Source organism: Chaetodon trifascialis, chromosome 2 (genome assembly GCF_039877785.1).
Source record: "Chaetodon trifascialis isolate fChaTrf1 chromosome 2, fChaTrf1.hap1, whole genome shotgun sequence".
NCBI classification, from domain to species: Eukaryota; Metazoa; Chordata; class Actinopteri; order Chaetodontiformes; family Chaetodontidae; genus Chaetodon; species Chaetodon trifascialis.
Genome location: NC_092057.1, coordinates 7,387,480 through 7,412,462, shown reverse-complemented (window position 1 = coordinate 7,412,462; position 24,983 = coordinate 7,387,480). Strand labels below are relative to the sequence as shown.

At 48.3% G+C, this 24,983-nt stretch overlaps 4 protein-coding genes across 6 annotated transcripts in view; 3 read left to right on the top strand and 1 right to left on the bottom strand.

Annotated features, from left to right (window-relative positions):
- Window positions 1-422: 422 nt before the first annotated feature.
- Window positions 423-5,843, top strand: LOC139338780 (rho guanine nucleotide exchange factor 38-like). Its single transcript, XM_070974047.1, has 4 exons — window positions 423-803; window positions 5,198-5,382; window positions 5,486-5,603; window positions 5,692-5,843. The coding sequence occupies exons 1-4, from the start codon at window positions 593-595 to the stop codon at window positions 5,841-5,843; spliced, it is 666 nt and encodes a 221-aa protein (XP_070830148.1). The 5' UTR covers window positions 423-592.
- Window positions 5,844-6,195: 352 nt separating this feature from the next.
- LOC139349853 (rho guanine nucleotide exchange factor 38-like) lies at window positions 6,196-11,760 on the top strand. The gene is made up of 9 exons (XM_070990877.1): window positions 6,196-6,373; window positions 6,468-6,601; window positions 6,867-6,971; window positions 7,061-7,180; window positions 8,032-8,352; window positions 8,438-8,575; window positions 8,960-9,161; window positions 10,276-10,565; window positions 11,578-11,760. The coding sequence occupies exons 1-9, from the start codon at window positions 6,196-6,198 to the stop codon at window positions 11,758-11,760; spliced, it is 1,671 nt and encodes a 556-aa protein (XP_070846978.1).
- Window positions 11,761-12,260: 500 nt separating this feature from the next.
- Window positions 12,261-16,696, bottom strand: ints12 (integrator complex subunit 12). Of its 2 annotated transcripts, XM_070983950.1 has the most exons (7): window positions 16,566-16,696; window positions 15,440-15,603; window positions 15,157-15,333; window positions 14,663-14,844; window positions 14,353-14,512; window positions 14,114-14,257; window positions 12,261-13,094 (listed from the first exon to the last, which is right to left on the bottom strand). In XM_070983950.1, exons 2-7 carry the CDS (start codon window positions 15,593-15,595, stop codon window positions 12,531-12,533), a joined length of 1,383 nt encoding a protein of 460 aa, XP_070840051.1. In that variant the 5' UTR covers window positions 15,596-15,603; window positions 16,566-16,696; the 3' UTR covers window positions 12,261-12,530. The 2 variants fall into 2 exon arrangements, with proteins under 2 accessions (XP_070840051.1, XP_070840059.1); XM_070983958.1 differs by lacking the exon at window positions 16,566-16,696 and having other exon boundaries at window positions 12,526-13,094; window positions 15,440-15,610.
- A 246-nt stretch (window positions 16,697-16,942) lies between these two features.
- gstcd (glutathione S-transferase, C-terminal domain containing) overlaps window positions 16,943-24,983 on the top strand; it is a 49,075-nt gene continuing 41,034 nt past the window's right edge. The window contains exons 1-5 of one of the 2 annotated variants that reach the window (XM_070973981.1): window positions 16,943-17,042; window positions 17,194-17,619; window positions 18,084-18,536; window positions 19,828-20,097; window positions 23,116-23,209. In XM_070973981.1, the coding sequence (XP_070830082.1) occupies window positions 17,203-17,619; window positions 18,084-18,536; window positions 19,828-20,097; window positions 23,116-23,209 (1,234 nt within the window). In that variant the 5' untranslated portion in view covers window positions 16,943-17,042; window positions 17,194-17,202. The remainder of the gene's footprint in view (window positions 17,043-17,193; window positions 17,620-18,083; window positions 18,537-19,827; window positions 20,098-23,115; window positions 23,210-24,983) is intronic. The other variant, XM_070973989.1, reaches the window with a different exon arrangement.

Sequence of the window (24,983 nt, the reverse complement as noted above, 5' to 3'; positions counted from 1 at the left end):
TGTTGACTTTCATTCACTTATTTCAAAGAATGGCTGAATCCATTTACTTTTATCTATTTATTCAACATTAATTCTGTTACTTGCAGCTTGTTCAGAGGTTTGTTTTTATTCCATTCAGGTATTTACTTACTGATCATATAAAGCTCTCTGTATCGCTGAGTGTAATTAAAGCGCCGGGCTGTGAATGTAAAGACTTCCTCGTCGGTGTTTTCACGTTGTTAGTGTCTCTGATGCATTTTGTTTTCATCTTGTGTCAGTTTGAGCAACAAGAAGCTGCTTTCATTCCTCCGTCCTCCAGGGAGACAAAGTGCATCTCAGCACTTTGTCCCCCTGGAGGATCATGAAGGTCTGAAGGGAAGAAGCATAGCAGCAGCACAGAGGTGTGGCCTCCCGGCTCTCATGACAGGTAGACATGGGGAGGAGCTAGATCACCTGTGCAGAGCTGGCAGGCAGCGCACAGTGGACATTACACCTGTTGCGCTTCCCAGGCTCGCTCTCTCTGTTTCTTTCCTGCTCCTCCCTCCCTCCTCTCTCTTCCCCTTCTTTTCTCCTCGACCGGTCTGGAGGCGCCTGAGGAGCTGACAGCCTCACCATGGATCCCAACGAGGCCGGCGGGGCTGAGAAGGAGAAGGAGAAAGACAAAACGATAAAGAGGAGGAACCGGCCCGTGTTCCTGCGTTACCTGGAGAGGAGGAAGACGGACACTATCGTGGCTGATGACACGTCCAAAGCAGACATCAACCTGGGGACGCTGGTGAGGAGGAGTCAGTCTGACAAGACGGAGTACAGCGCTAAACTTAAAGGTACACCTGCTAATGACCTCCCCAGGGGTCAAAACTATGGCAACAATCTGCACACACGTGAGCCAACACTCAACTCTTTACATTACAAACTTGATAAGACGCCAGCTGGGGGGACTTTTAGACAAGGGTGTCCACTCTAGATGGACTGTAGGAGGATGCATTTATGTCTTCAGCACACACACAGAGAACGCGCTCCTCCTCCATAGTTCTGGATACTAAGCACCTGTTGTGTTACTATGTGCCGAGCAGGAGATACTCCCACAGGGACGAAGCCACATATGCAAACTGGGCTCCGAACTCAGGCACAGAGGAGTGGCTTTAAAAATGTTCCAGGCCAGCAGGTAAACAAGGCCTGCACGGCAGTGAGGTGTGAGGAGGGATTTACAGATTAGAAGGAGTTTCAGGCTGTCAGTCACACAGTTTGGTTCGTGATGAACATCGAGACGTTTGCGCTGTTTGACCCAGAAAGTGAGAGTCGGGAAGCAGAATGAGTCACGGTTCTGAAAACTATTCCTCCATCCAGAGGCGTGTTACCTCATTGCAAACGCTGACACAGTCTTTTCACAGATGCACACACATGTCCACGCTTCAGAAAACTGGCTTCACCTGTCCGCTGGGTGAAGTCAGTGACGGGGAATGCTGCCCTTCAGGCAAAATGACTGACATCACGGCGTCTGCGGCGGCTCTCGATCAGAGCTCGCTCTCAGCATGCAGCCCGTCCTGTGCCACTCGTTCCTTCAGCTTCCTGTCCTGTGACCAAAGCACATCACATGACAAAGTGTGTGTGGCACCTTTGTTAAAACAGCAAAGTGTAACCTACTTCTGGCTCTGCGTTGTTCTGATCGGATAGCTCTCTCTCTCTCTCTCTCTCTCACACACACACACACACACACACACTGGCCTTGTCAGCAGCTGCTTTGTTTACCTGAAACAGAGTCACTTTCTCCTCCTTTGTACTCTGTTTTCTTGACCAACCTGCATCACGGCAGGCGGGGTTGTCAGAAAAACACTTGCCTGTTTTCAGTAAACCACTCTCCCCTCACACCTCTCAGGCAGGACGACATATTTACTGCAGTATTACCATTGCAAATATTGACAGAGCGATGACTTCACTGAAAGAGGAAACATGTGAGCTGCTGCTCGACAGTCGGCTCTCACCTGCTTGTCTGACAGGTTGGTGGAGCCATGTAACCATGGCAACATGACATCCACATGTCCAATTATTGACGGTCACTGAATGTAAAAGTTCTGCCAATGATTTACCAGGAAAGATGCGTTCATAAAGGGACACTAATAAACCAAATATCCCCTCATTGGCGGAGGCTCATATTGTTGAGGGAGGAACTCTTTCTCACTCTGTGTGTGTGTGTGTATGTGTGTGTGTGTGTGTGTGTGTGTGTGTGTGTGTGTGTGTGTGTGCATTGAATACTAAACACAATCAGCGATAAATGTCCAACTTTCCTTAAAGTGGATATTTTTGGAGACATTCCTTCAATTCCAGCATCCTTTATTCAAAATGTGCTCTCAGTATTCTTGGTGATGAAATCCCATTGTGCACTTCGCTGCGTGGTGAAGTCTGACGTGTCATTTTTCTTGACGGCGACACTCGATACGGCGTGCCTTGTATTCTGTCTGCTGGATCCTTTTCAATGAGCTGAATGGTGAAAAGGCCGGTATCCACTTTCATGGGAACTCCTGTGGCGGCAACCAGAGCTCACCAAACATAATGCTGGTGGACGGATAAGTCAGGACAGTCTGACGTCCTCTGCTGAGTCCTGATTTTATAACATTTCATTTCCTTTTTTATCTTTCATTTAGAGTTTTGAATTTTGTAGGTTTTTTGTACAGTGGCAAGAAAATGTTGCAGTAAAACGTGACGATGCAAAGAGCTGAAAATAGATGAAAAACAGAACGTGCCTCTGCTCAGCGAGCCTCACCTGCTCTCTTTCTCACGGGTGGAGGTTTCCAGTGGCTCTGGAGACGCTGTGGACATGTGATATTTCATGATGCTGCAGCTGCATGAATGTCATACCTCTTTTACATCACATTTCCACATATTAAACGGTCTCTCTGACGTCCTATAATGAAAAATGTTATCCCACGGGGCAGAAATATATTAACAGGGATTTATCCCGAAGCTTCATTAGACTCACACAACAGATAATCGTATCTATTTCTTGAAGTATTATCAGGCACTGACAAGTTAATTAATAACTGCTGAAGGGAAAGGCTTATGAGTGCACAGTTCGGTCTTATGATGCTGCACACGCTCAGTTTACCCAACGTTTCTCCTCTTCTGATACAATCAAAGACGCTGAAGTCAGAAGAAAGCTGTGATTCTCCAGCAGTTTCACCTGTCACGCTGTCGACGCTCCGTCTTTGCTGACAGGCAGTGAGTCACCTCTGCAGGTGCTCATTTAGCTCCCGGATCTCAGGAAAGAAAGATGTAAGCTGTACCTGGAAGCAGTGTTTCATGCAGGATGTGATCAGATCTCTGCCATAGTCAGCCACAGCCCGCACAGTGCTGCATTCATGAGGAGGAGAAACACCCGATCTGCTCAATGCAGCTTCAGCAAAGGCGGCCATTACTTCCTCGCTTTCCCTCATGGCGACACTGTGCCGTTCAACGCATCTGCAGCTTTTCATCCCTTCATCATTTTTTAAGGAAACTTCCTCACCTTCTATCCTGCTTTTCTTATGTCCAAAAAAATGAGATCTGGTCTAAATCAAGAATTACACTAATGAGAGCACACACACGCCAGGTGTGTGACTGGACCAACCATTAGCCACTTTCGCCAATGATGCCTTGAGTGCTGCTAAATATTCTGTAAATAAGGTCTTTGTAATCAGATCTTATCCACGTTTACCTCTATGTGTTATCATGTTGTGAGGACGTACATTTGTTTACACAGTCACACTGTGGGGACTCGCCTTCCTTACAGGCACAAAACACAAATCCCTGAAATGTAAATCATTAGATATGAGGGTGAAGACTTGGGTTAAGGTTAAAGTTAAGGTTAAGGTTAAGGTAAGTCTGCAGGAAATGAATGTAAGTCTATGTGATGGCTGCAAAAATGGTGGAAACACGACTGTGTGTGTGTGTGTGTGTGTGTGTGTGTGTGTGTGTGTGTGTGTGTGTGTGTGTGTGTGTGTATTCCTGTGTCAGTGTGTGTCCTTGCATACGTAGGTGAGTGTTTGTCACACGCACACACGCTCCCAGCCTGAGCAGATGGAATGCCTGAGCACGCCGTAGCATTACATCAGCGGCACGATTAGTTCCGTAACCTGACACGAGCCTCACAGCCCCCACCCCCCACCTCTCTCGCTCTTCATCACTCTTCTTCCCCCCAGAGAAGGAAGCGGCGTGTAGCGTCGATTAGGCAGCGAGGAAGCATCGCTCTTCCCTGAGCAGACTCTCCCGCCTGCCATGCAAAGCGCGGAGCAGCCGCAGACTGATTAGGCGGCAGAGCAGTAAAAAAAAGGAGGAGTGAGCCTGACTGGCATGTTAAGTGAGGCCTTTTGGCGCTCCAGTCAAAATAATTAGATCATTGTGAACGACCGTGATCTAAATGGCTGCTCAGGGCATCGAGCGGATGTGTTAGAGGAGATGTAGGTTTTTCCGAGCGTGCGCAGCCCACGGGGCCGAAGTGTTTACCAGCATGCTCCAAACTGTGCCACAGATGGCTTGAAATGCTGGCAAAAACATACAGTTTGGGGTAAATTGCAGATTTACAGCAAAATGTGGGTTCACTCACATCATCACCAGTTTTCTATGTCCGTATATGAAACACCAGTGAGGTAATAATTCATCTTTCATCAGCAGAATCAAATATTTAACCTTTCAGTCCGGGATACATATATATGTGCTGCTGGAAATATTAAAATATTAAACTATACTAGCATAAAACATGGAATGGCGGGAAAAAGGAGACGAATAATGACCTCATCAGCTTTCCATACCGTGTGCGGCACATGACGACGTGTCTAAAAATTACACCTGAGCTTGTTTTTATTATCTCTGTCAGGTGTGAACCAGGAGCGATCGTGTCTTTGTGTGTCTGTCCGTGTCTGATTTCACATGATACTGGACTCATCAGTCCTAATATTTATTGTGCATGTTGATGACTTTTCGTTCGAGGACCCCTGAGCGGTTAACAATTTCTGAAGAACCTCTTTTATTGGCGGCTGTGTTATATTGTATGCCACAAGTGATCAACTGCTGCTTCAGTTTGCCCCCCAGCTCGTCAAATAAAGTTAGCAATAATAGATATTTAATGTCCAGTTAGACTTTCAAAACAAAGCTTGCCAAAAACATTTCACATTTTATGGACTTGCAGGAAAGGGAAGCTGCTGTATTTGATATATTTGTATTTCATGATGACATCTTTTCTCAGAGAAAATGACCCCGCTTGACCTGTCCACGCCCCCCTCGCCAGCACTGGACCCAGAGGAGGTCCGTTTGAGGAAGATGAACCGCAGGGCAAAGGTCATTCAGGAGCTGGTGCAGACTGAGAAGGACTTCCTCACAGACCTGGAGCTGTGCATCAGAGAGGTGGTCCAGCCTCTGAGAAATCTGCAGGTAGGTGCTTTTCACGTCTCCACTGAGTCAGCGGTTCTTTGAAAATGAGGATTTGGTGGATGTTTGAACTTCGTTTCACCTCAGCTTCCCGATCCTCTGTCAGGTCGTGGATGTGGACAGGCTGTTCACCAACATGGAGACAGTGTGTGAGGTATCTGCAGCGCTGCTCCACAGGCTGCATGAGGCCCTGGCTGAGCCTGATCTGGAGGCAGTTGTCATAGGTAATGCCATTCTTACTCTTGCCTGATTTAACGGCACCTTGACCTTTTACTGCTCTGGTTGATCTCATGTCCACATTTTTATCTGAAGGTGAAGTGTTCATCCAGGCGAAGGCAGCTTTAGAGGATGTGTATAAGATTTACTGTTACCACCATGATGATGCCAACATGTCACTCAAATCGTACGAGAAAGAGGAAGAAATAAAGCAACATTTCACCACGTGTGTGTTAGCGCTGAAGTAAGTCACTTCCTCCAGACACTCTTCAAATGATTCAGAACTTCCCTGATGGCAGAAATGTTGTTATTTACTGCGTGTAATCTTTGTGGTGACTGTGTCTCTTTGTCTTTGTAATTACAGGAAAATCTATGACCAAGAGTAAGTAATGAAACCTTTATGCTGGCACTGAAAAATCCTGAACTCCATATTAAACATACTGTCATACATAGACACTGATTGTTGTCTTCCGTTAGCAGTTTTGCTTATGTTGTTGTTTTGTTCTGAATCTCTTTCCTGCAGGTCTGAACAGTTCATGTTGATCATTGTTTTCTGTATAAACACTTCATTTGCACAGAGGGAAACCCAACTTGCTGGACATGGGTTCACTGCTCATCAAACCGGTGCAGCGGGTCATGAAGTACCCGCTGCTGCTCGGGGAGCTGTGGCAGGCCACACCTGAAGACCACCCTGACTATCGGCCCCTGCAGGAGGCGTTCACTGCCGCCAAGATCATCAATGTGAACATCAACGAGTTCAAGAGGCGCAAGGACATAGGTCCATATTCATCACTCAGCAGATGATTTTGCTTCCTGTCTATTTGGAAATGTAAATTCTTTCAACTGGTTTCCATATTTCTGTTCATCCTCAGTTATGAAGTATAAGAGGCTGGAAGATGAAGGAACACTGAGGGGCAAACTACACAAGTTCAACATCCACTCTATCCGGAAGAAAGGCGACAGGTTTGCCGGCTACCTCAAGATCCTCACTGGAGTTGAACCACAGGTGAAAAAATCTGAATAAATTTAGAGTTGAGTCAGCACCCAGTGCATCTGTAATGAAGAGAAGTGCATGGAATGAAAGTTATGAGGCTTGGAGACTTTTAAAATTTAAATGAAATCACCTTTTCTGGTCTGAAGGTTCATGATTGTCACACACATCACTGTTTCGTGTAGTCTTTGCATGAAGAATCACAACTTCTGAATAAGGCAAAGGCATCAGTGATACTCCTCCATCATTAGGTGACATGTTTAAACTGTTCTGTCTGTAGGTGAGAGATGAAGTATTTGACAGAGAGGAGAAGCTGTTCAGGAGTCTGGAGAAGGCCGTGAGGCAGCTGGTCAGGAATGTTCAATGCTACCTGCAGCACGCTCAGGTGCGCACACGTTAGCTGCTGCATTGAAACCCACATTTTAATGGTTTAAAACATTCTCTGAGACTCTGCTCTCGGTGTCCTTGCTGCAGGAGATGGTGTCTGTGGCTGTGCAGGATGTCCAGGACATGGAGAATATCATCAAGGAGCCAAACAAAAACGGCACAAACGGCTCACTGCACAGGAATGGCAACGACCCCTATAAGCACTTTGTAAGTGTGGCCTTTACTGCACTTCACCCCTGAATGTTACTGGTTTTATTCAGGGTATAATTTCCTTCCCTGTCCGTCTTCCCTGGATGTTTGTGTGTGTCCTTGCTGTCCCTGCACGACCTCCCGTTCACCCTCGAGTGAACCGTCATCTGTCACTTTGCCCGTAGCTACCTGTCCTCTGTCCATTGTATTAATCCTCTTCCTGTGCGCCTCTTACCTTCCTGCCAGCTTCCCTCTCCTCCCCTCCTCTCTCTGTGGATGGTTGGAGATAACTCCACCTTTGAATGAGATTCTGTGTGTCGCAGCAGTTTGTCGCCGCCTCAAACTCTTTAATGAGCTTTACAAAATAAGTGCTAACACAAAGGCACATGTGCTCTGAGAAGAAAAGAAACAGGCGTCTGCTGTAATCAAAACATGGCAGCTGTAACTGATAGATGCTTTCAGAACACTCTCACTGAAGAAACACAGCTTTTCACTTCATGTGTAGTGCTACCCCTCACATCTGTTGCGTCTGCTGAAGTCTGACTGTAAGCTGAATAATATCACCGCCTCTCGATTGTCTGCATGCAAATGGAGCTCTGTTGTTGTTACGTGCTGAAGATTAATGTTAAGGCGTGCTGTAGTGATTCCCCTCGGAGAAAACTGTTCTGCATACTAAAAGCGAGACGTTTAATAGATCTTACATCACTTTAAAAAGTACAGTAAAAGTTCCTGTTTATGTGCACGGGATTCAGAACACATGGGTAGACTAATGCTGGACGTCTCTATTCATCTTCTGCCGCCTCATTGACTTCCTCCTCCAGAAAACCAGAATGGAGCGCTTGGTCCTCGCGCCCCTCTCCGCCCTGCAGGGCATGTTCACGGCCCCGCAGAAGCTCATCCAGAAGCGATATGACAAACTGCTGGATTACTGCAGCCGCCTGGAGCGCTCTTCTTCTTCCCCATCCTTGTCATCCACCGGCGCTTCCTCTCCCTCACTGGCGTCAGAAGACCCGTCCGGTCCCGCCAGGAGGGACTACGAAGCTCTCAACGCCTTGCTTGTGGAGGAGTTGCAGCGGTTCAACATGGCCGCCCATACCATCCTGACCAACTGTGTGGTGTACCTGGTGGCTCTGCTCAGAGGGCTGATGGACCAGATCCTGCTGTGTTCCCCGTCCATTCAGCAGCTGCCAGTGAGGATCCCTCACACACACATTATCAAACACAATTTATCTTCACTCTGTTTCATATTCAAACTAAAATCTGTCACCTTTTCAGGCTCCTCTGTCAAACATCGCTGAGGTGCAGAGCTGCATCATGGAAGAGCTGAACAATCTGACTTTTGTCAAAGACAACGCTCAGAAGTTAATGGAGCGAAAAGTCAGCTTCGAGAGGCAGCGAGACAAGAAAGTAACGGTAAGAAGGTGGAAGTAATCCAGAATAGATTACTCACATCTAGAGACTGAAAGGCTCATATAATCTGCAGCCTGTTTGGATCCCTGCTCAGACTCCAGGCTTAAACACAAACCCCACACAGGGAGCCTTCAACATGCTTTGAACCAATTCTAAGCAGCTATGAGTCCTATCAAAGGCAGCCACTGAGAGCAGCTTCAGGTTGTGATGAGCAGGGCACTCAGTAACCCAAAGCTCCACCAGGTATCAACCCCCCTGGAGACTTGTGTATTTATATATGTGTGCACACTCTCCCTAGAATAGCTTCGTACATTGATGCCTACATGTGCCCACACACCACCTCAAATCACCACACCAACACACACGATGTGCTGTGCCGTCCTCCAGATGCCGGAGGTGCAGCATCAGACTGAAGAGCAGCGCGCCCGGCTGCTGGCAGAGCACCCGCTGAGCCGCCTGTACCAGCTTAAGAGGAAGTGCAACGGCTGCCAGGAGCAGGACCTCAGCCTGCTGGAGGGGGAGCTGGTGGCGCTGCTGGAGGACACGGACCCATTAGGCAGCAGCAGCCGCTGGCTGGTTCACACCGGAGGCAAGTGTGTGTGTGTGTGTGTGTGTGTGTGTGTGTGTGTGTGTGTGTGTGTGTGTGTGTGTGTGTGTGTGTGTGTAAAGGACAAAGCCCCTCAGAGCAGAGGCAGCTCCTGGTGCTTTCCATTTGTTAGACACACAAGGTGAATGAAGTCATCAGCCTCCGCGGTGTGCAGGTATGGTCTGTATAGGTCTCCTCTGTGAATACACCTGCCCCGATGAGACGACTGAGGCTGTGCACACACACCAAACTTTACTTTCTGACACTGACGAGTCGGAATCACGATCAGTCCCAGGAGCTCCTGTGATGTCACGGTTGCTGGTACCTTTTCGCCTGCCTCTGGAGATGGTTGCCTCACAACAGGGCCAACTCCATAGCTTGTCTCCATCTCCCCTCCACGTCTCGCAGAGAAACCTGAGAACCCAGCGTCTTGTTTGGAACAAACCGCGGCGCGTTGTAAGCAGTGTTACTTAGAGTACAAAGCCTCTCCCTGTGGGTATTCAGAAACAGGATGGAGAGATGCCGCTCGCGTGTCTCTCTGTTCTCTGCAATAACAAGTTCTTTTTTTATGAGCTGGAGAAAAAAAAAAGAGTGTGTGTATGTTTCTTGGTGCGCAGCACACTCTTCACAGGCTTGTCGTTTCCTCTGGGATTACAAGCATTCCCAGGAAGTTGTTGTTCCTTCTTCTGTTGATTTCAGCACTATGAATATGCTCGCCTCATATTTACACACTCCTGCTTTCAGCAGACGCTCGAGCTTTAGCTTACAGCCTTAATGTGAGACAGTCCCATATATTAAACACACATTAATCCCACAGAAATCATGCATGCTTATTTTTATGAGGCTGGAAAACGTCTGTGAAGAACAGTGTGTGTGTAATTACCTCACAGGAAGACATTTAAAGGACCAGTTCGCCCAAATTATCAAAGAATATAGTTTGTTTTTTGCCCGGGTTTCATTATCTGAGATCAGTCTCCTTCCAAATATGATGGGAATGGATTTGTGATTATAGCACAGCTAAATAACACGAGAAAAAGGAGATTTGTTTCCCTCAACCAGCCATTTAAAATGGACTCAGAGGCCATCCTGACAAACGGTCTCTTTGTCTCTCTTGCAGGGGCACAGGGCTACGTCTACTCCACCTTCCTGAAGCCGTACAACCCTCTGAGGGACTCCCAGCGGGCAGGCCAGATGGTCAAAGAGCCGCAGCAGCAGCAGCAGCCGCCGCCTGCCATGGTGGATGAGGACTTTGATGACCTCAGCCTGTTTGTGTCAGGCAGCGGCAGCAGCAGCCTCCGCAGCTTCAACCTCAACACCACCGACAGCAGCTCCATCCTCTCTGGACTACAGGGGGAGCCAGAGAGCCCCGAAGACCTGGAGGACAGTCCGGACACTGAGGCTCAGCAGGTGTGTGTTGACTGCTTAATGTGCAGAGGGGAGGAAATCTTCGCTCGGCTCAGAAAGGTTTTGCAGAACAGCTGCAGAGTGTGCACCAAACCAAAACACAAAAACAGTAAAATACAATAAAACATCAGCTCAGTGAGCCTCGTAGCTTTAATGGGTCAGTCACACAGACTGGATGAGCAGAAGTTCTGCAGCCTGTAGCTTCACAGCGTCTCTCTGTCTGGCTTGCATTGAAATGAACTGGGCTGAAGAAGATGATGACGATGCTGCCACTCTGCCTCCAGCGGGCTCACTGTGCTCCACAGGCGTCTGATCTTCATCGTGACATAACAGTGTCTTAAAATAGAAAATGTGGACGGCGGTCAGTAGATTGCAACCAATGAAAATCAAGGCTGGAGGTGACCGTCTGTCCGTGTGGAAAGCTGACGAACAGTGCCACCTTCTGGGCGGACAGGGACACTTACTAACAAGCGTAGTATTGGAGGAAGTATTCTGAATCTTTCATTAAGTAAAAGTACTAATACCACACTATATGCTCCCTAAAAGTAGATTAAATACAATCATGTAAATGTACTCAAAAGTACTTTGCTGAAAAATGTCCTCTGTGACCCCTGTTAAACTCTCATGTCATTATTTTATTGTGACTCAAGTGTTAATGTAAAAGCAAGATTTTAGTTGTGGCTGGTGGAGGTTATAGGAAGGGGTCCAGGTCTGTCATCATTATTATTAATCTGCTGATTCTTCTCTTCATTAATTGATTGTTTGGTTTGAAATAATTGTGAAAATAGTGAGAAGTGACTGAATTAGTAAATTAACTAGTAACTTAAGTTTTAGAATTAACGTAGTTAAGTAAAAAGTGCAGTATTTCCCTCTGGAATGTGGTGAAAAGTGAAGTACAAGTACCTCAAATTTAGTACAGCCCTTGAGTAAATGTACTCAGCTACATTCAACCATTGTATACCTGACAGAACTTTCTTGGCCTCTGACTACGTCTGACTCGTGTCTCTATCCACAGTTTTACGCCGTCTACGCCTTTCAAGCTCGCTGCGACCAGGAGCTGACCCTGCAGGAGTACCAGCACGTCCGCATCCTCCAGTTCTCCGACCTGGGAGGCAACAAGGACTGGTGGTTAGCTGAGTCTAATGGACAGAGGGGATACGTACCGGCCAACTACCTTGGCAGGATGTCTTATGCGTAAATAGAGGTCCTCTATTTAAACCGTAAGAACTCCAGAGGCAGAAAATCCAGCCTGCAACAAATAAGACAAACACGGTCCGCTGATACACGCTCTGCTTTCACCTGGTGTGATTACGTCTCGTACCAAAAGTGTTGAATCTGTGTTGCCTTCAGAAGATCAGAAGAAGAGAGCTCACCAATGGGATCAATAATCTGTGATGAATAGAAGTGATGGGGGGGTGGGGGGGTCGGGGGTCAGGGCACTGTGATGAGCACTTTTTGTACTTCAGTGTTGTCGATTGATAATGAAGTGATTTATTCATGAAGATGATTTTATATGTGAACTGATGTCCAGATGAAGTTATATGTGAACCCAATAATACATGAAGTTTATGTTTTATGTGAATGTGAAATGAAGAAATTTATGTCATAATTTATATTTGAAGAGCGGCATCGTGAATAAACATGATCACCTGATTGAACACAATGACTGACATTCAGGGACAGCACGTGCTTCAGGGTCACGGCTCCTGTTGTTTATAAGAAGAGATTTAATGACGTTTGTGGATAAAAAGGGACAGACATGTTCTCCGTGGACAGACGTGAGGACAGGACGAGGGACAGAGTCCAGCAGCATTTACACAAAATAAGATTCAAGTATTTGAGTGGACGCTGTTCCTCCCGTACGGATGCTCGTGTGGTACAAACGTAATGCTCTGGCACTGATTCTGCACTGTCTGAGCGTTAATGTTCAGCCCCCCCGCCCCGGCCCCCCCGCGCGCTCCTCTCTGCTCATTTCTTCAGTTTCTTCTGAGCTGCTTTCTTCTTCACCAGCTGTAACCGTTTCATGGCGTTGAGCTGGGACTCCTGGGACGTTGGCGCCTTGTCCCCTGGTGCAGCCTTTGACCCGTTCCCATTGTTCCCGTTGCCTCCTCCGTTACCGCCGCCGTTCCCCCCCGCGCTGGCCTGGGAGCCGCCCGGTGAGCCGGCCCCCGATGAGGACGACCCTTTCCCTTGGGTCTCGCCGCTCGATGAACGGTTGAGCGGCTGCTTGCCTAGAGTCAGGGGTGGAGGAGGCTTCAGTGGCGCCTGGCTGGAGCCGTTCCCGTTGCCGCTCCCAGGTATCTTTGCACCCCCGAGTCCCGACTTGGCTCCTGCCAGCCCGGACAGCCCGACGGGTTTCTGGCCAGAAGGAGTCGTCAAGGTCTTGTGGCTCCCGCTCGCACCTGAGGATCCTAGTTTGGAGCTGGCGGGAAGAGACGGGCTCGTCTTGGCGCCGAACGCGGCCCAGCCCGTGAGGCCGCTGCCAGAGGAGGAGGAGCTGCTGCTGGTGGGGTTGGCTGACGTCGTGGATGCCTGGAACGATAAACAGTCACCGCAGTTATAAAAGTCAAATGGGACCTTAAGGAGACGCCAAAGCTCTGCAGACAAACACCAACACACCAGTTTGAGGGCTCACTGAACGAGTTCACCTGATGAAACCTGCGGTGTCTCTCTGAGCGTCCAGCAGCTCTAAAGCCAGGTGAGCTTTTAAATGGAACAATCCCACAATCCCATGCACATCGCACCTGTGCGACCTTCAGTGCACGACCTGCTTTGACTGATGTAATAATACATCTTAGGCAGAGCTGAACAAATGTAAAACATCATAAAAGAAATAAGTTCTACAGCCACCATCAACCAAAGAAACACATACACGCAGCAAGACTTTTAAACGTGAACTTTTGTGTATTAATCCACAGAAAATAGTCCCCAAGAAATACACTTTTACCCCCGTTTGAGTAACGTCTGCTTAAAACTGCAGCACCTTTTTTATAAAATCAGTATTTGTGAGCTGTTTCCAAAGAGAACCACAGACATGACGCTCAGCGAGTCTGTCTGTGGGATTTGTTGACAGCAACAAAACCATAAAAAACGTCCTCCAGCCTGATCCTTCAAACACGTCTTCAGATCACCGTGCGGTTGAGCAAACACATGTTTATCAGGACACGTCCTCTGAGCCTCCTGCTCGGACTCCAATCAACATGATCACATCATAGACTACAAGGCGGCGCGTCTGCTGTCAAAATGACTTCATGTTGAACTCCAGTACAAAGTTTTAAAGAGGCTCGCTCTGGAGAAATGTCCTGGGACGCCATGCAAACAAACCTCTCTGCTCATCTTCCTCTGCAGGGACCTCCGTCGCTGCCTTTTACAGCTCACTCACAGCTGCTGCTCATCTCTCGCCTGTCACAGTAACAACTTACAGATACTGAATCTTAGTTTTTGCTCGACATGGAGACACCGAGCTCACGTCATTGTGAAGGAATATTTTGGTAAATCCCCTCCCTGTGTGAATAATAACCAGCTTACAGCTGCAGTCAGTTCGCTCGTACCTTCACTTCGGCTCGTTTGAAGGCCTGGAAGGTGCTGGTCGTGTCAGGCTTGGCTTTGAGCTCAGTCTTCTTCACCAGAGTGTCTTTGACGACGGGTGCTGATGATGCAGATGCAGGGGAGGGTTTCTGTGGGGGCTTCTGGGCCTAATGGCAAACAGGTAGAGTTAGTTTTAGACAGACACTGCTGACATAACTGTGCACTGACTGGTCAGATAATCAGCGTTGTTCACTTGGCTCACCATGCGTTTCATCTGCCTGGTGCAGCGCGCACAGTACCACACCAGCCGCGGGTCGTTCACTTCTTTGTCTGTCACCTGGGGCTTGTGGCAGTCCTGGTGGTACAGATTATGGCACTCCTGGCACTCGACCAGCTGGTTTCCCATGGTCACGGTCATTTGTCTTAAAATCACAACAGCACAGTCGACATGTGAGCGCGGACGTGAACGCTGGGTTGGCACCCAAGCTCAACTCTCTGAGGTTAAGTAGAATCAATGGCAATGATTGGACTGCAATGCTAACATGCTAACGGTAGTAATTATTGAGATGTACCTGCAAACCACACAAGCCAGGCCCATTTCCATGGCAAAGTCATCAGCGTTGGTCTCATCGTAGTCGTTGATGTTCGGCAGCAGGTCTTTGCTCGTCTGAACCGTGATTGGAGAAGAGCGATTCTCCTGTTTCTCCAAACGAGGCTTCTTCGGAGGGTCCGCCTCGCCCAAGTCGACCCTGACCTGTGTGTCAGAGAGAGGGACGTACGGACATCAGCGCCACTGCCGTCAAACTGTGGCCTTTACTCATGATCGTACTGTCTATAAATTTCTACCTCTGCAGCTCAACAGGAAACCTGAAAAACAGAAGGTTTCCCTTCCAGTCGTCTTGACCGTCATTTCAAATCATTTCATGTAGATTTATGTTTGATCTGTGCTGTACTTCTTCACAAAGAAACCAAAGCAGCCTCACTGACAGACGTAATCTCATGTGCTTTTAAACTTACTATTGAGTCCATTTTTTCAAGTCAAACAGAGACCAAACCTTTGCCGTACCTTCTCGGAGGGTCTCTTCTCAGCCTCTTTCTTGCTCTTTTCAGAGCTGGATTTGCTACTGCCGCCACCGCCGCCGCCGCCGCTGCTGCTGCTGGAGGACGAGGAACTTGAGGAAGATTTGGAGTCCTGTTTACTTAAGCTCAGCTTTGACACAGACGGCTTGGACACCTCTATGTCCTGAGGACACACAGTGACAGCACAGAGTACTTCATCATTTATATGGATACACCCATGAAGCTGAAAGAGAAATGAACAAGAACTCGGGCCGTGATGAACTCGTTACCTTCTGTAACGAACGGTATGTCGAGTCACTTCCTCTTGCGAGCGACTCGTCCAGTAAAGCTTTGAGTTTCTCAGCAGAGTCTTTGCTCTTGGAGTGCAGGTAACTCAAGCCCTTCAGGAAGATGGGATCCAGCTCCAGACTGACAGGTCCAGCCATGGCTTCAACTGGAATCATAGAATAAAACCAGCTTTTTATGCTTCAGTTACAACTTTATTTAAGAAAACACTGCAGCGGTCGAGTTAAGCTGCACAAATGACAGATTCTTCTAACATAAAGACAAAAACAAAAACAACTTTCTCATCCACATTAAATATTTAGGAAGATTGAACTATTTTATTATCATTATTATAATTTTATAAACTGTGTATATTGTGCATAATACATTCAAATTCAATGTCCTTTCTATACAACAGTATTTCCCAAGTCCAATACAACATATGACATTAGTAGTTTTTTCTCATAAGAATATTGCAATAGTACTTTTATGGCAGTAGTATTTTTAAGGTATTTAGTATTTTTATAATGTGTACATAATGTACAAATAGTTGTTTTTCTATTTTGTATCCTGTACTTTTCTTTATCTTGACCCTTCTGTTTTTTGTAACACTTGCTGGTTGTAATGATTTAATTTCCCCACTGTGGGATCAATAAAGTCTTATCTTATCTTATCTTAATTGAAATATTTCTTGCTGCCTTGTCCCACCCGGTTTATGTCTCTCTCATGTTTTTATGCTTGAGACTGATCATATTTAGGATTGTGACTGATCAGAGGACAGGAGGACAGACACAGGCCACAGAAAGTCCTCTGAAGACAGATGAAGAGTCCAGTTCGACCATGACTCTGATGCTTCATTCACATCTATTCACATCACTGTTTTTTCACATCTACGTGCCGTAAAATGAGCCAGAATTTCACATTATTTCCATGATTTCAGGTGAGACCGATGGTCCAAAATGTGCTGTTTCCGTCTGCTGGTTTAACATAGAGAAAAACTAACACTGACTTCATTTGATTGCTGTGTAATGATAGGAGTCCGGTGCGCGGACCACAAACGCAGCACAGCTCCCTTCACCGTCAGTTAGATATTAAATTCACAGATTATAATTTCCGGTTGGATTACGTTACCTCGAGCTCTGCTGCACGTGAGAAGACTCCTCTTTAGCTGGTATTTTTGTTAAGATGAGCAACTAACGGTTGAACAACACTTCCTACAGAACACAGCAGTCAGCCCGGGCGGACTTCGTCTTACAGCCTGTGCCACCGCTAAATATGTTCGGAATTTGAACGCGCGGAACCTTGTGTGTCAATTGATTCATATTGTTGTTATTTTAAAATATGACACAAATTTATGCTCAGCAATCAACATTTAATTTCATATTTGACACATACTTATTAAATATCTTAAACTGATGCCGTTTTTTATAGATATTTTTATTAGTGTCGACGCTTGTTTTGACAGCCGACAGCTGATGGCGCTGGTGAGCTAGCTTAGCTTTAGCACCAGCAAAGAAGAAGAAGCAGCACAGTGCCCGGAAGCGTGTACCATAACAACGTGGTTTTATTCAAATTGCCGGTGTGTTTGTCCGCGTTGCTAAAACTGTTGTAAGTACCTGTTTGTGTCATTTTATGCGCCGGATCGGAAGTAGCATTTAAGCTAACACGTTGTTACTTCCATACTTATAAAGACACCTGAACGCACCTCCAAAGCTAATTGCTCCTTCTTCTTCTTGTTTTTTTTTTAACCTCCACACAGATCTTTACCATGAAGCACACAGAGGTGAAGCAGCAGCCCCCCTCCCTCTATCTACAAGTTTGCTTCCACAATGAGGAGCCGCGTCTTCCGCTGCACACCTCCATCACCCTGTTCCTCCTGTCCTACTGCGAGTGCAAGTCCTTCAAAGTCTTCCTGGTTTTCCCCAAACCTGCCAGCTCCCAGTCCCTGAGGAGTCAGCTGCCAGAGTCTCTGGACGTGTCCGACATGCAGCTGGAGGACCTGCCCCGGCTGGTGAGGGGCTGCCGTCTCCCTGCTGCTCTGGATGAGACCGGGAGCCTCTGCAGGGCTGGACTGGCGGTGGTCCTGAGACACATCATCAGCAAGACCTTAGAGGCTGACCCCTCCAGGAATGATGTGCTGGCACTGCTGGGGTTCAAGAAGACCTGTCTGAAGGCCTGTGCTGAGGTGAGTGGCAGGTGGGGACACACGTGACCAAAGTGCAAAGAAGAAAATGTGCACGGAGAAGATTTAAAGGGCTGAAACTTCAGGAAGTATGAAGAACAAGTTTATTGTGAGATGCGTGTGGGCTTAGACCCTTTAACTCAGCACCACTCACTCACTTTGTGCAGTTTACTCTGGAGTAAGGTCACAGAAAGAAGGTTCTGGGTTCAAACCTGCAGCAGGTCTCACAAAGACGTTCGTCTGGAAATGTCCAGCTGCTCATAAACACAGTACATCCAACAGTAATTCAGTTTTTCCTAAAAGTGGGCACAAAGTTACATAGTTCTTCCTCAGAAATCTCCTTGGAGATTAAATGTTTGTGTGTAAATAATGAAAATGAAAGCATATTGTTCAGGTGATTGCAGGCTGAAGTCCTGCACTGATTCCTTGGCTGTGTTTGACCGCTGAACTCCTCCCTTCCCTCTCAGGTGAGCAGGTGGACCAGGCTGTGTGAAATCGGCATCCCCTCCGCTGTCGAAGAACACCTGAAAAATCCCTCAAAACCATGCGAGCAGGTTCCTCTGTCCATCGTCACCCTGGAGCGAAGGCTGGCGGAGCCCGTCAGGGTCCACAACGACGACAAAATCCGCAGACAGAAGCTCCAAGAGCAGAGACAGAACGAGAGGAACGAGTCCCCCGGAGGGAACCCGGACTCTGAGTCTGATTCTGGACAGTCCCCTCAGGCCTGTGACGGGCTGGAGCTGAGGGCGGCTCTGGCCAAGCTGTCCGTGGATCCAGTTCCACCTGTGAGCACCAGAGAGAGCTCTGAGATCAGGAAAGTGAAGACGACGGCACTGCCGCCGCTGGAGCACGTGTTTGCTGAGGGCCTGTACTTCACTCTGACTGATGTGGTGCTGCTGCCGTGCGTCTCTCAGTACTTGGTAAGGGCCTTGGAGGTTATGATTTATGCTCGAGTGTTGTCAGTAATGAACCCTTGTGGAGAAGGACCCCGCTCTTATTGCTGCCTTGAGTTATCGCCTAATTTGGCTCCATGAAAACGCACCAAACGCTCGTTAAGTTTTAGCAGCGATGCCTGTATTTCCTGTTTGAGCTTGTACTTTGAATGCATCGACGCAAGATTTACTGTAAACAAAATGCCTTTTATTGTGTCTGAGCAGCTCTTAGCAGCGCACGTGACTTTGGTCTGATGTCACCTCGTGTAGATGGAGCCATTCATCCAGAACATGTATTTACTGCCTTTTTTGGTGTCTTTGTTATGATGACCTGTCAAATTATGCATGACTTCTGTTTCTGACCCTGCGGCCGGGGTGAGCGGGCGGTGCAGCCAGCGCCTTTCAGACCCACCCAGGCAGAAACTGGAGTTGAGAAGAGTCGCTGCATCAGACTTGGCACAGGTCTGTGCTCTCAAAGGTGGTCCAGAGCCACCTGGCAAAGAGTGATAACAGCGTGGGGGGGGGGGGGGTGTCTATTCAAATGCAGCGGCTTGAAATGCATTTCAATGACTTCACTTTGGGAACTTAACACATCAAGAATCCAATGTTGACCTGAAAACTCTGAGCTTAAAAAAAAAAAAATCTGCAAGGCTTCAAAAGCTCGCCAGCGTTTTCTGAATATACGTGACGTTTAATAAGTGCGTGTTTAGCTGCAGCGTTTAAAGCAGCTGCAGCAGAAAGCAGCGCGGCTGTGTGCTCCAGTAGTGTATTGTTATTGATCAGGACGGCTGCTGTCAGGCGCTGAAGTGGGCCTCAGCCTCCATTTCACCCTTCAGCCGTCCCCAACTGTTCCCCGACTGTGGGAATGAACTGCTCTTCTCACAATGAGGCTTTTAGTAGTCAGCTGTGCTCCAGTGGTTTCCAGTTTCACACTCAGCCTAGCGTGTCTCCTCTTAACGGCCGTCGCTGTCCGCGGCACATGCAGCCACGCCGGATCCTTCCCGCCCGTCCCGCTGCGGAGTCCCCCCCCCCCCACCCTTTCACACTCAGTCACACTTGAGGACGCCGCTCCTCTGATCACGTCTCTGTTTGTGTCCTCACCCTCCCCACCCGCCGGCACTGTTTTGATGTTTTTCCCCACCGCCTCTTCGTCCACCAGCGTGATGAGTGAATTCTGGTGGAACCTGACATCTCGCTCCAGCGGAGATGACATGCCAGATGAGACACTTAATCAATATTTGTCCCCTCACTCTTTCATTCTTTTTGTTGTCTTTGATAGCGCTCCCTCCAGGCGCATGCCGCGAGCGCTCTGCAGCAGCTCCCCCACCTGCTGCGCTGGTACTGCCGTGTTCAGGAGGTACCTGGGGTTCTTCGGGCAGCCGAGGCCTGCGGGATCCCTCTTTCCGTCCCCCGAGTTCCCACGTCCAGCCTGGCAGCGACGTCAGCCGAGGACAGCCCAGCGAGCCTCCTGGACGAAGAAGAAAGACAGGAGATGACCACCCAGCCTCCCTTTGTCGGTGGCCCCAGGCCCACAATGACTAAACTTCAGGTAAATTATTACACTTCCTTCCTGATGTGTCACCGCGCTTCGCTCCTCTGTGGTCTCCACACATGTTTGCTTTGACACACACACGCACAGGCTGTGGTTTTCAGGCACTGTCTCCAGCGTCCCTCCACGGCTCACAGAGGGTTCGTCAGTCTCCAACTGGTCGTTAACTGTTATCCCTGTAATTTCATACACCCATTTTCTGCTGATTGTGCCTTCAAGAGCGGAGCTTTAAGTTAATGTTTTGGCTTGTGGGAGACTTTCTTAATGGTTGAATTTTTCCTCTTTCTGCCAGAGCGTAAACGTTGAGTGCTTTCAGCCACAGAATTAACATTTTAAGTGGGCTGTTTAAAGGTTTTAGGAGGTTTGCGTGAGTACATGGTTTTCTCACAGATGTGGTTTGTATGACAGTTTACTTATCAGTCAAGACAAACGAGCAGACCTTTGCGTGACCTTTGTGAAAGCAGAAACAGAATCCGTGTATAAGCGCAGTATTTCACTGTCCTCAGTGCAGCATAAAACACACAATTCAGTATTCTCAGCAGATCTTGTTGCCACTTGCGATAGTGCAGACAATGCACATTCAGCTTATGCTCCTTTCAGGTGCAATAAAAACAATGAATCCAGTCCAAAATAAAGCAAAGTTTTACAGCCAGACGAAGGACTTTATAGTAATGGTTGAAGTCTCAGCGTAAAGAGACAAGACGCCACACAGCGCCGGCGTAATGTGTCCTCGCTCTTAAAAGGCATTTCCCCCAGGAAGCATTGGCAAGACGCACGCACAGTCACACACGTTTATAGCTTTCTTAGCTCTGAAGCACACCAAACGTTGTCCTTGCAGAATTTTTTGGACAAGCTTGTCCAGCAGGAGATAAGCAGGCCCAGCTGTGTGAGGACGAGGCTGTCTCCTCAGCCCTGACTAACCTCCCGGCTCTGAGCCTGCACGCTGTTTTCTTGGCCTTGTTGCTCTGTTCTCTCAGCAAAGATATTTCTGTGATTTCCTGCTGGCAGAGTGTCTGTAACAATGTGATTTCAAGTGACGGGACGAAAGGAAAGGACGGGAGGGAGGGAGGAAGGGAGGAAGGAGGGATTGGAGAGTTTGGATGAGGCCGAGTGAGCTGGGTGGTCAGGGGGGGATGCGCCTCGAACGTGTGATGTTGTCGGATGAATTTCAGTTAGGCACAGATGTGCTCAAATGACAGTTTTCACGGCGGCTCGAAATCAGACATTAAAACTGAGAGGAATGCACGCGCGCACACACACACACACACACACACACACACACACACACACAGAAACACACACACACTCTCACACACAGAAACACACACAATGGCCACCATTCTCTCTTTGCCGAGGGGGATTAGAGGGATGGCTGCGTGTCGCCACCATCATGTCTGCACTGCAGCTGTTGTGTTGTCTTGGCCAAGGTGCCTGTGTGTGTGTGTGTGTGTGTGTGTGTGTGTGTGTGTGTGTGTGTGTGTGTGTGTGTGTGTGTGTGTGTGTGTGTGTGTGTGTGTGTGTGTGTGTGTGTGTGTGTGTCCTCATACATGACTGTGTGAGTGTTGAGCGCACAGAGACAGAGAGGTCTGCGTTGGACACGGTGACACGCGATCCTTCACTGCCGCTAACCAGAGGCAGCGGCTGGTCTCGTCATGCCGGCGGTGGCGTAACGGGCTCATAGACTCGGCCTCCGTCTCACCTCAGACACACCGATGCGTGCCAGTCAAACTGCGAGCGCGATGAGCCGTGGAGGCGTGCAGCAGACCCAGCTGCTGTCACTCACGCACCGATTGATTGACAGTTGATTAGACAACAGTAACGTGTATGAAGGCGGTGAAATGTGCAGAGCCGGAGGAGAACCGCTGAGGGTCAGGCGAACCTAAATTCAGGGAAATCTTGGATTTTGTGCTGGAAGGATGGGGCTCACAGGAAAGCCGCTGTTCTAGACACTGGGATTACTGAAAGTACTGACAGTCTGCACCCGTCCCAGTGGAAGCAAAGCAGCTACAGTACGCAGCAGGTCCAGAACTCCTTTCAGTGCTCAGCAGGGCCTGAGGCAGCGCCACACCTTTACCTCTGACCAGGAAGTGTCCGCCTTCATTCAGCGTCAGCTGTGGAAACGCGGCCTGAGCGGCTCCGACGTCAACATGGCTGCTCGTCTTTCAGGTCCTCGCTCCAGCTCCTGTCACGTGACCGTGACTGCGGCCATGATGGAAGGCGTCCGTCGCATCTTCTCGTCTCCCGTTATGGATGTTGGCTCAGTTTTAGAGTGAGATCTGGATAATAAGATACAGCGCTTGTCCTATTGGACGGTAGAAAATATATAACACAGTAAAAAAAGACATGAGCTGAGTAAAAAAGCTTCAAATTGCAGAAGGTATTTGCACAGATGTGATGGATAAGAGTGGTTTCAACCAAAAAGGCACGTTGTTGTCAGATTCCACTAAACCTTGGACGATGTTCTGCCTGCAGCACGCTCAGCTTTTACCCTGTTTAAGTAGAAGGTGAAATCTTTTTTATCGGCGGTTATGAGAGGGCTGCTAGAAAAGATTTTCCCAAAACAACTTTTTGTAAATCAATTCTTTAAACAGTCTCGATGCTCCGTGGCTTTCTAAAACGAGCCGAGGCTCCTAACCTCGAGTGATCAAAGAGAGGAGAGAAGGGGAGGTGCTTCAGCTGGTGCGCCTCAGCTTCCAGTGTTTCCTCCAGTGTTTCCTCCAGTGTTTCCTGTGTTGTTTCCTCCAGTGTTTCCTGCGTTGTTTCCTCCAGTGTTTCTGTGAAGTGTGTTGGGAGCGTGTGCCGTACCGGTGGCTCGTTTGTTCTGCTGTGGCTGTAACAAGTGCCCTCTCCCCGGGTACAGCTGCACGTCAGCGACAGCAGGCTAGCAAAAGACTTGTCCGAGAACAGTTCTCTGTAAATCACCACGTTACCGCCGTTTGGACCGCAGAGCCTCAAGGCCGTGGAGGGGTTTCCATGGTAACGTGTGCATGTGTGTTGCTGTGTGTGCTCCTCCCGTAGGAGAACGGCGTCGAGGCGGTCTTCGCTCCTCATCCCTGCCCTGCCTGGACGCTCCCGTGGGACAGCCTACCAGCAGCCATCAACCCCGCTGAAGGTAGTCAGATCTCTGCCTCGTGGCTCTCATCTTTTTCCTCTTACCCCCCCCCCCATCATTTCCACCACATTTATTACTCGGTCAAAGTGAACACAAGCACAGCGAAGACGAGGAATGTGCACAAACATTTGCATGAAGCCTTCCTGTACTCCTGTGGCCTGGTGATTTTCAGTGGCACCTTGCCCCCCCCCCACCCCAAAAGAAAATAATAGCCACTGACACATCGCAGAGCTTTCTATTCAGCCTCAGCTGGACACGCTTCCCCATGAGGCCCCCTAATGAATTTTTAAGTGCTCATCTCCAGGTATTATCCGCCTTATGTTGTGTGCTGAAGGTGTGAAATAGTTCTGTGGCAGAAACACACTCGGCACAGCAGACACACACCGAAGCGTGCACGGAGTGAACCGCCGATGTGCGGCGCTGAACTTGTGTGCACGCCTTCGTGGATGGCGTTTGCAGCATTGGGAGGGTTGTTGATGGCTGCCCCGGTCGGCGCCGATGAAGCAGAGGCGAGAAGTCTTCCGCGTCTTCGTCTCGCCTGCATTGTTTTCCTTCTTATTAGCGAGACGTCTGTCGGAGCAGCGGCGCCACATCAGCGTTAATGTCATAAGAATATGGAGGCCTGGGGGTGATGAGGACGCACATATGCAGCACATAACATGAATATTTAGATCTCTTCATCAGCGTGTTGCGCATTAATTTCTTGCTTCCCTTCCTTTTCACTCATGTGGCTCGTTCCTCTGCTTATCAGAGACTCTGGAGATGAAACAGGAAAGGTTTTTCATTATTGAGATATATATAGTAGCATAAGTTCAGCTTCCTCGCTCTTCAGCGCCGGTGTTTGTGCACTTCATTACCTCCTGGAGTCTCCTGCTAATGAACTACAGAACGACTTTGAATCCAAACAGAAGCACAAACGATCACACAGACAGAAGCAGAACAGAGTGAATGCGACGCGACGTAGCCGCTGCACCTCGTGCTGCGGCTGTGTTTAATCGTTTTGATCACGTTTCAAGCAACGATGCAGACCGTTCTTTGTCATATATGATGATAAACGGGCTTTTGGGAAACTGTTTTATGACATTTGACCAATAAAACGATGAATCGATGACGTCTTTGGCAGATTAAGCGCTAATGAAAATAAGAATTAATTACTTTTGCTCGACTAAAACTGGGGAACCAAATCTAAAAATGGCTGCGGATCTGTAAACCATGCACTCTGCAGCCTCACACGCAGTCGTTATGATAAGTGAAAGACAGCATTTTAACCTGATGCTCACGGTTTCGTGCTGGTTCGGCACAATGAAAAACATCCTGCTTGTAATTTTTGCAGTCGTTTGCGGCCTATTAATGTTTTTCCACCGTCCAGCTTCATCATCCGCTCCTCTCCCAGAAAACCCACTGACATCTAAACAGAAGTGCTCTCGATGATGTGGGCAGTGTGTCTATTCTGAGAGCCGCATTCATGGAGAGAGACTAAATTTTAGCTGTCCCACTTTTGTCGGCACTCTGCATGATAAACGGCGCTGCTCCTATCTCCTCCTGCAGTTTTTGGATGGTATGTAGGTAGCCCCTGCGCTTCAGCGCTGTATAATTAAAGAGGAGCGGAGACGAAAGGCAGACAATTTGTCCTGAACCTCAGCGCGTGGGCTTTCCCATCCATCTGATCCTACAGTACACACAAATGGCTGCACACACGCCTACACGTACAGTACAGCGGGGGAAATTGCAGCGTTTTCTCCTTACGCATGCATAAATATTCCAAACCTGCGAA

Coding starts and splice junctions, on each gene's coding strand:
- ints12 (XM_070983950.1), bottom strand. CDS start 15,595: ATGGCTGGACCTGTCAGTCTGGAGCTGGATCCCATCTTCCTGAAGGGC. Junction 14,258..14,352: donor CCAGGCAGATGAAACGCATG/GTGAGCCAAGTG, acceptor GTTTGCCATTAG/GCCCAGAAGCCCCCACAGAA. Junction 13,095..14,113: donor TCAAACGAGCCGAAGTGAAG/GTACGAGCGAAC, acceptor TTATCGTTCCAG/GCATCCACGACGTCAGCCAA.
- LOC139338780 (XM_070974047.1), top strand. CDS start 593: ATGGATCCCAACGAGGCCGGCGGGGCTGAGAAGGAGAAGGAGAAAGAC. Junction 804..5,197: donor GTACAGCGCTAAACTTAAAG/GTACACCTGCTA, acceptor ATCTTTTCTCAG/AGAAAATGACCCCGCTTGAC. Junction 5,383..5,485: donor AGCCTCTGAGAAATCTGCAG/GTAGGTGCTTTT, acceptor ATCCTCTGTCAG/GTCGTGGATGTGGACAGGCT.
- LOC139349853 (XM_070990877.1), top strand. CDS start 6,196: ATGGGTTCACTGCTCATCAAACCGGTGCAGCGGGTCATGAAGTACCCG. Junction 9,162..10,275: donor CTGGCTGGTTCACACCGGAG/GCAAGTGTGTGT, acceptor TCTCTCTTGCAG/GGGCACAGGGCTACGTCTAC. Junction 10,566..11,577: donor CGGACACTGAGGCTCAGCAG/GTGTGTGTTGAC, acceptor CTCTATCCACAG/TTTTACGCCGTCTACGCCTT.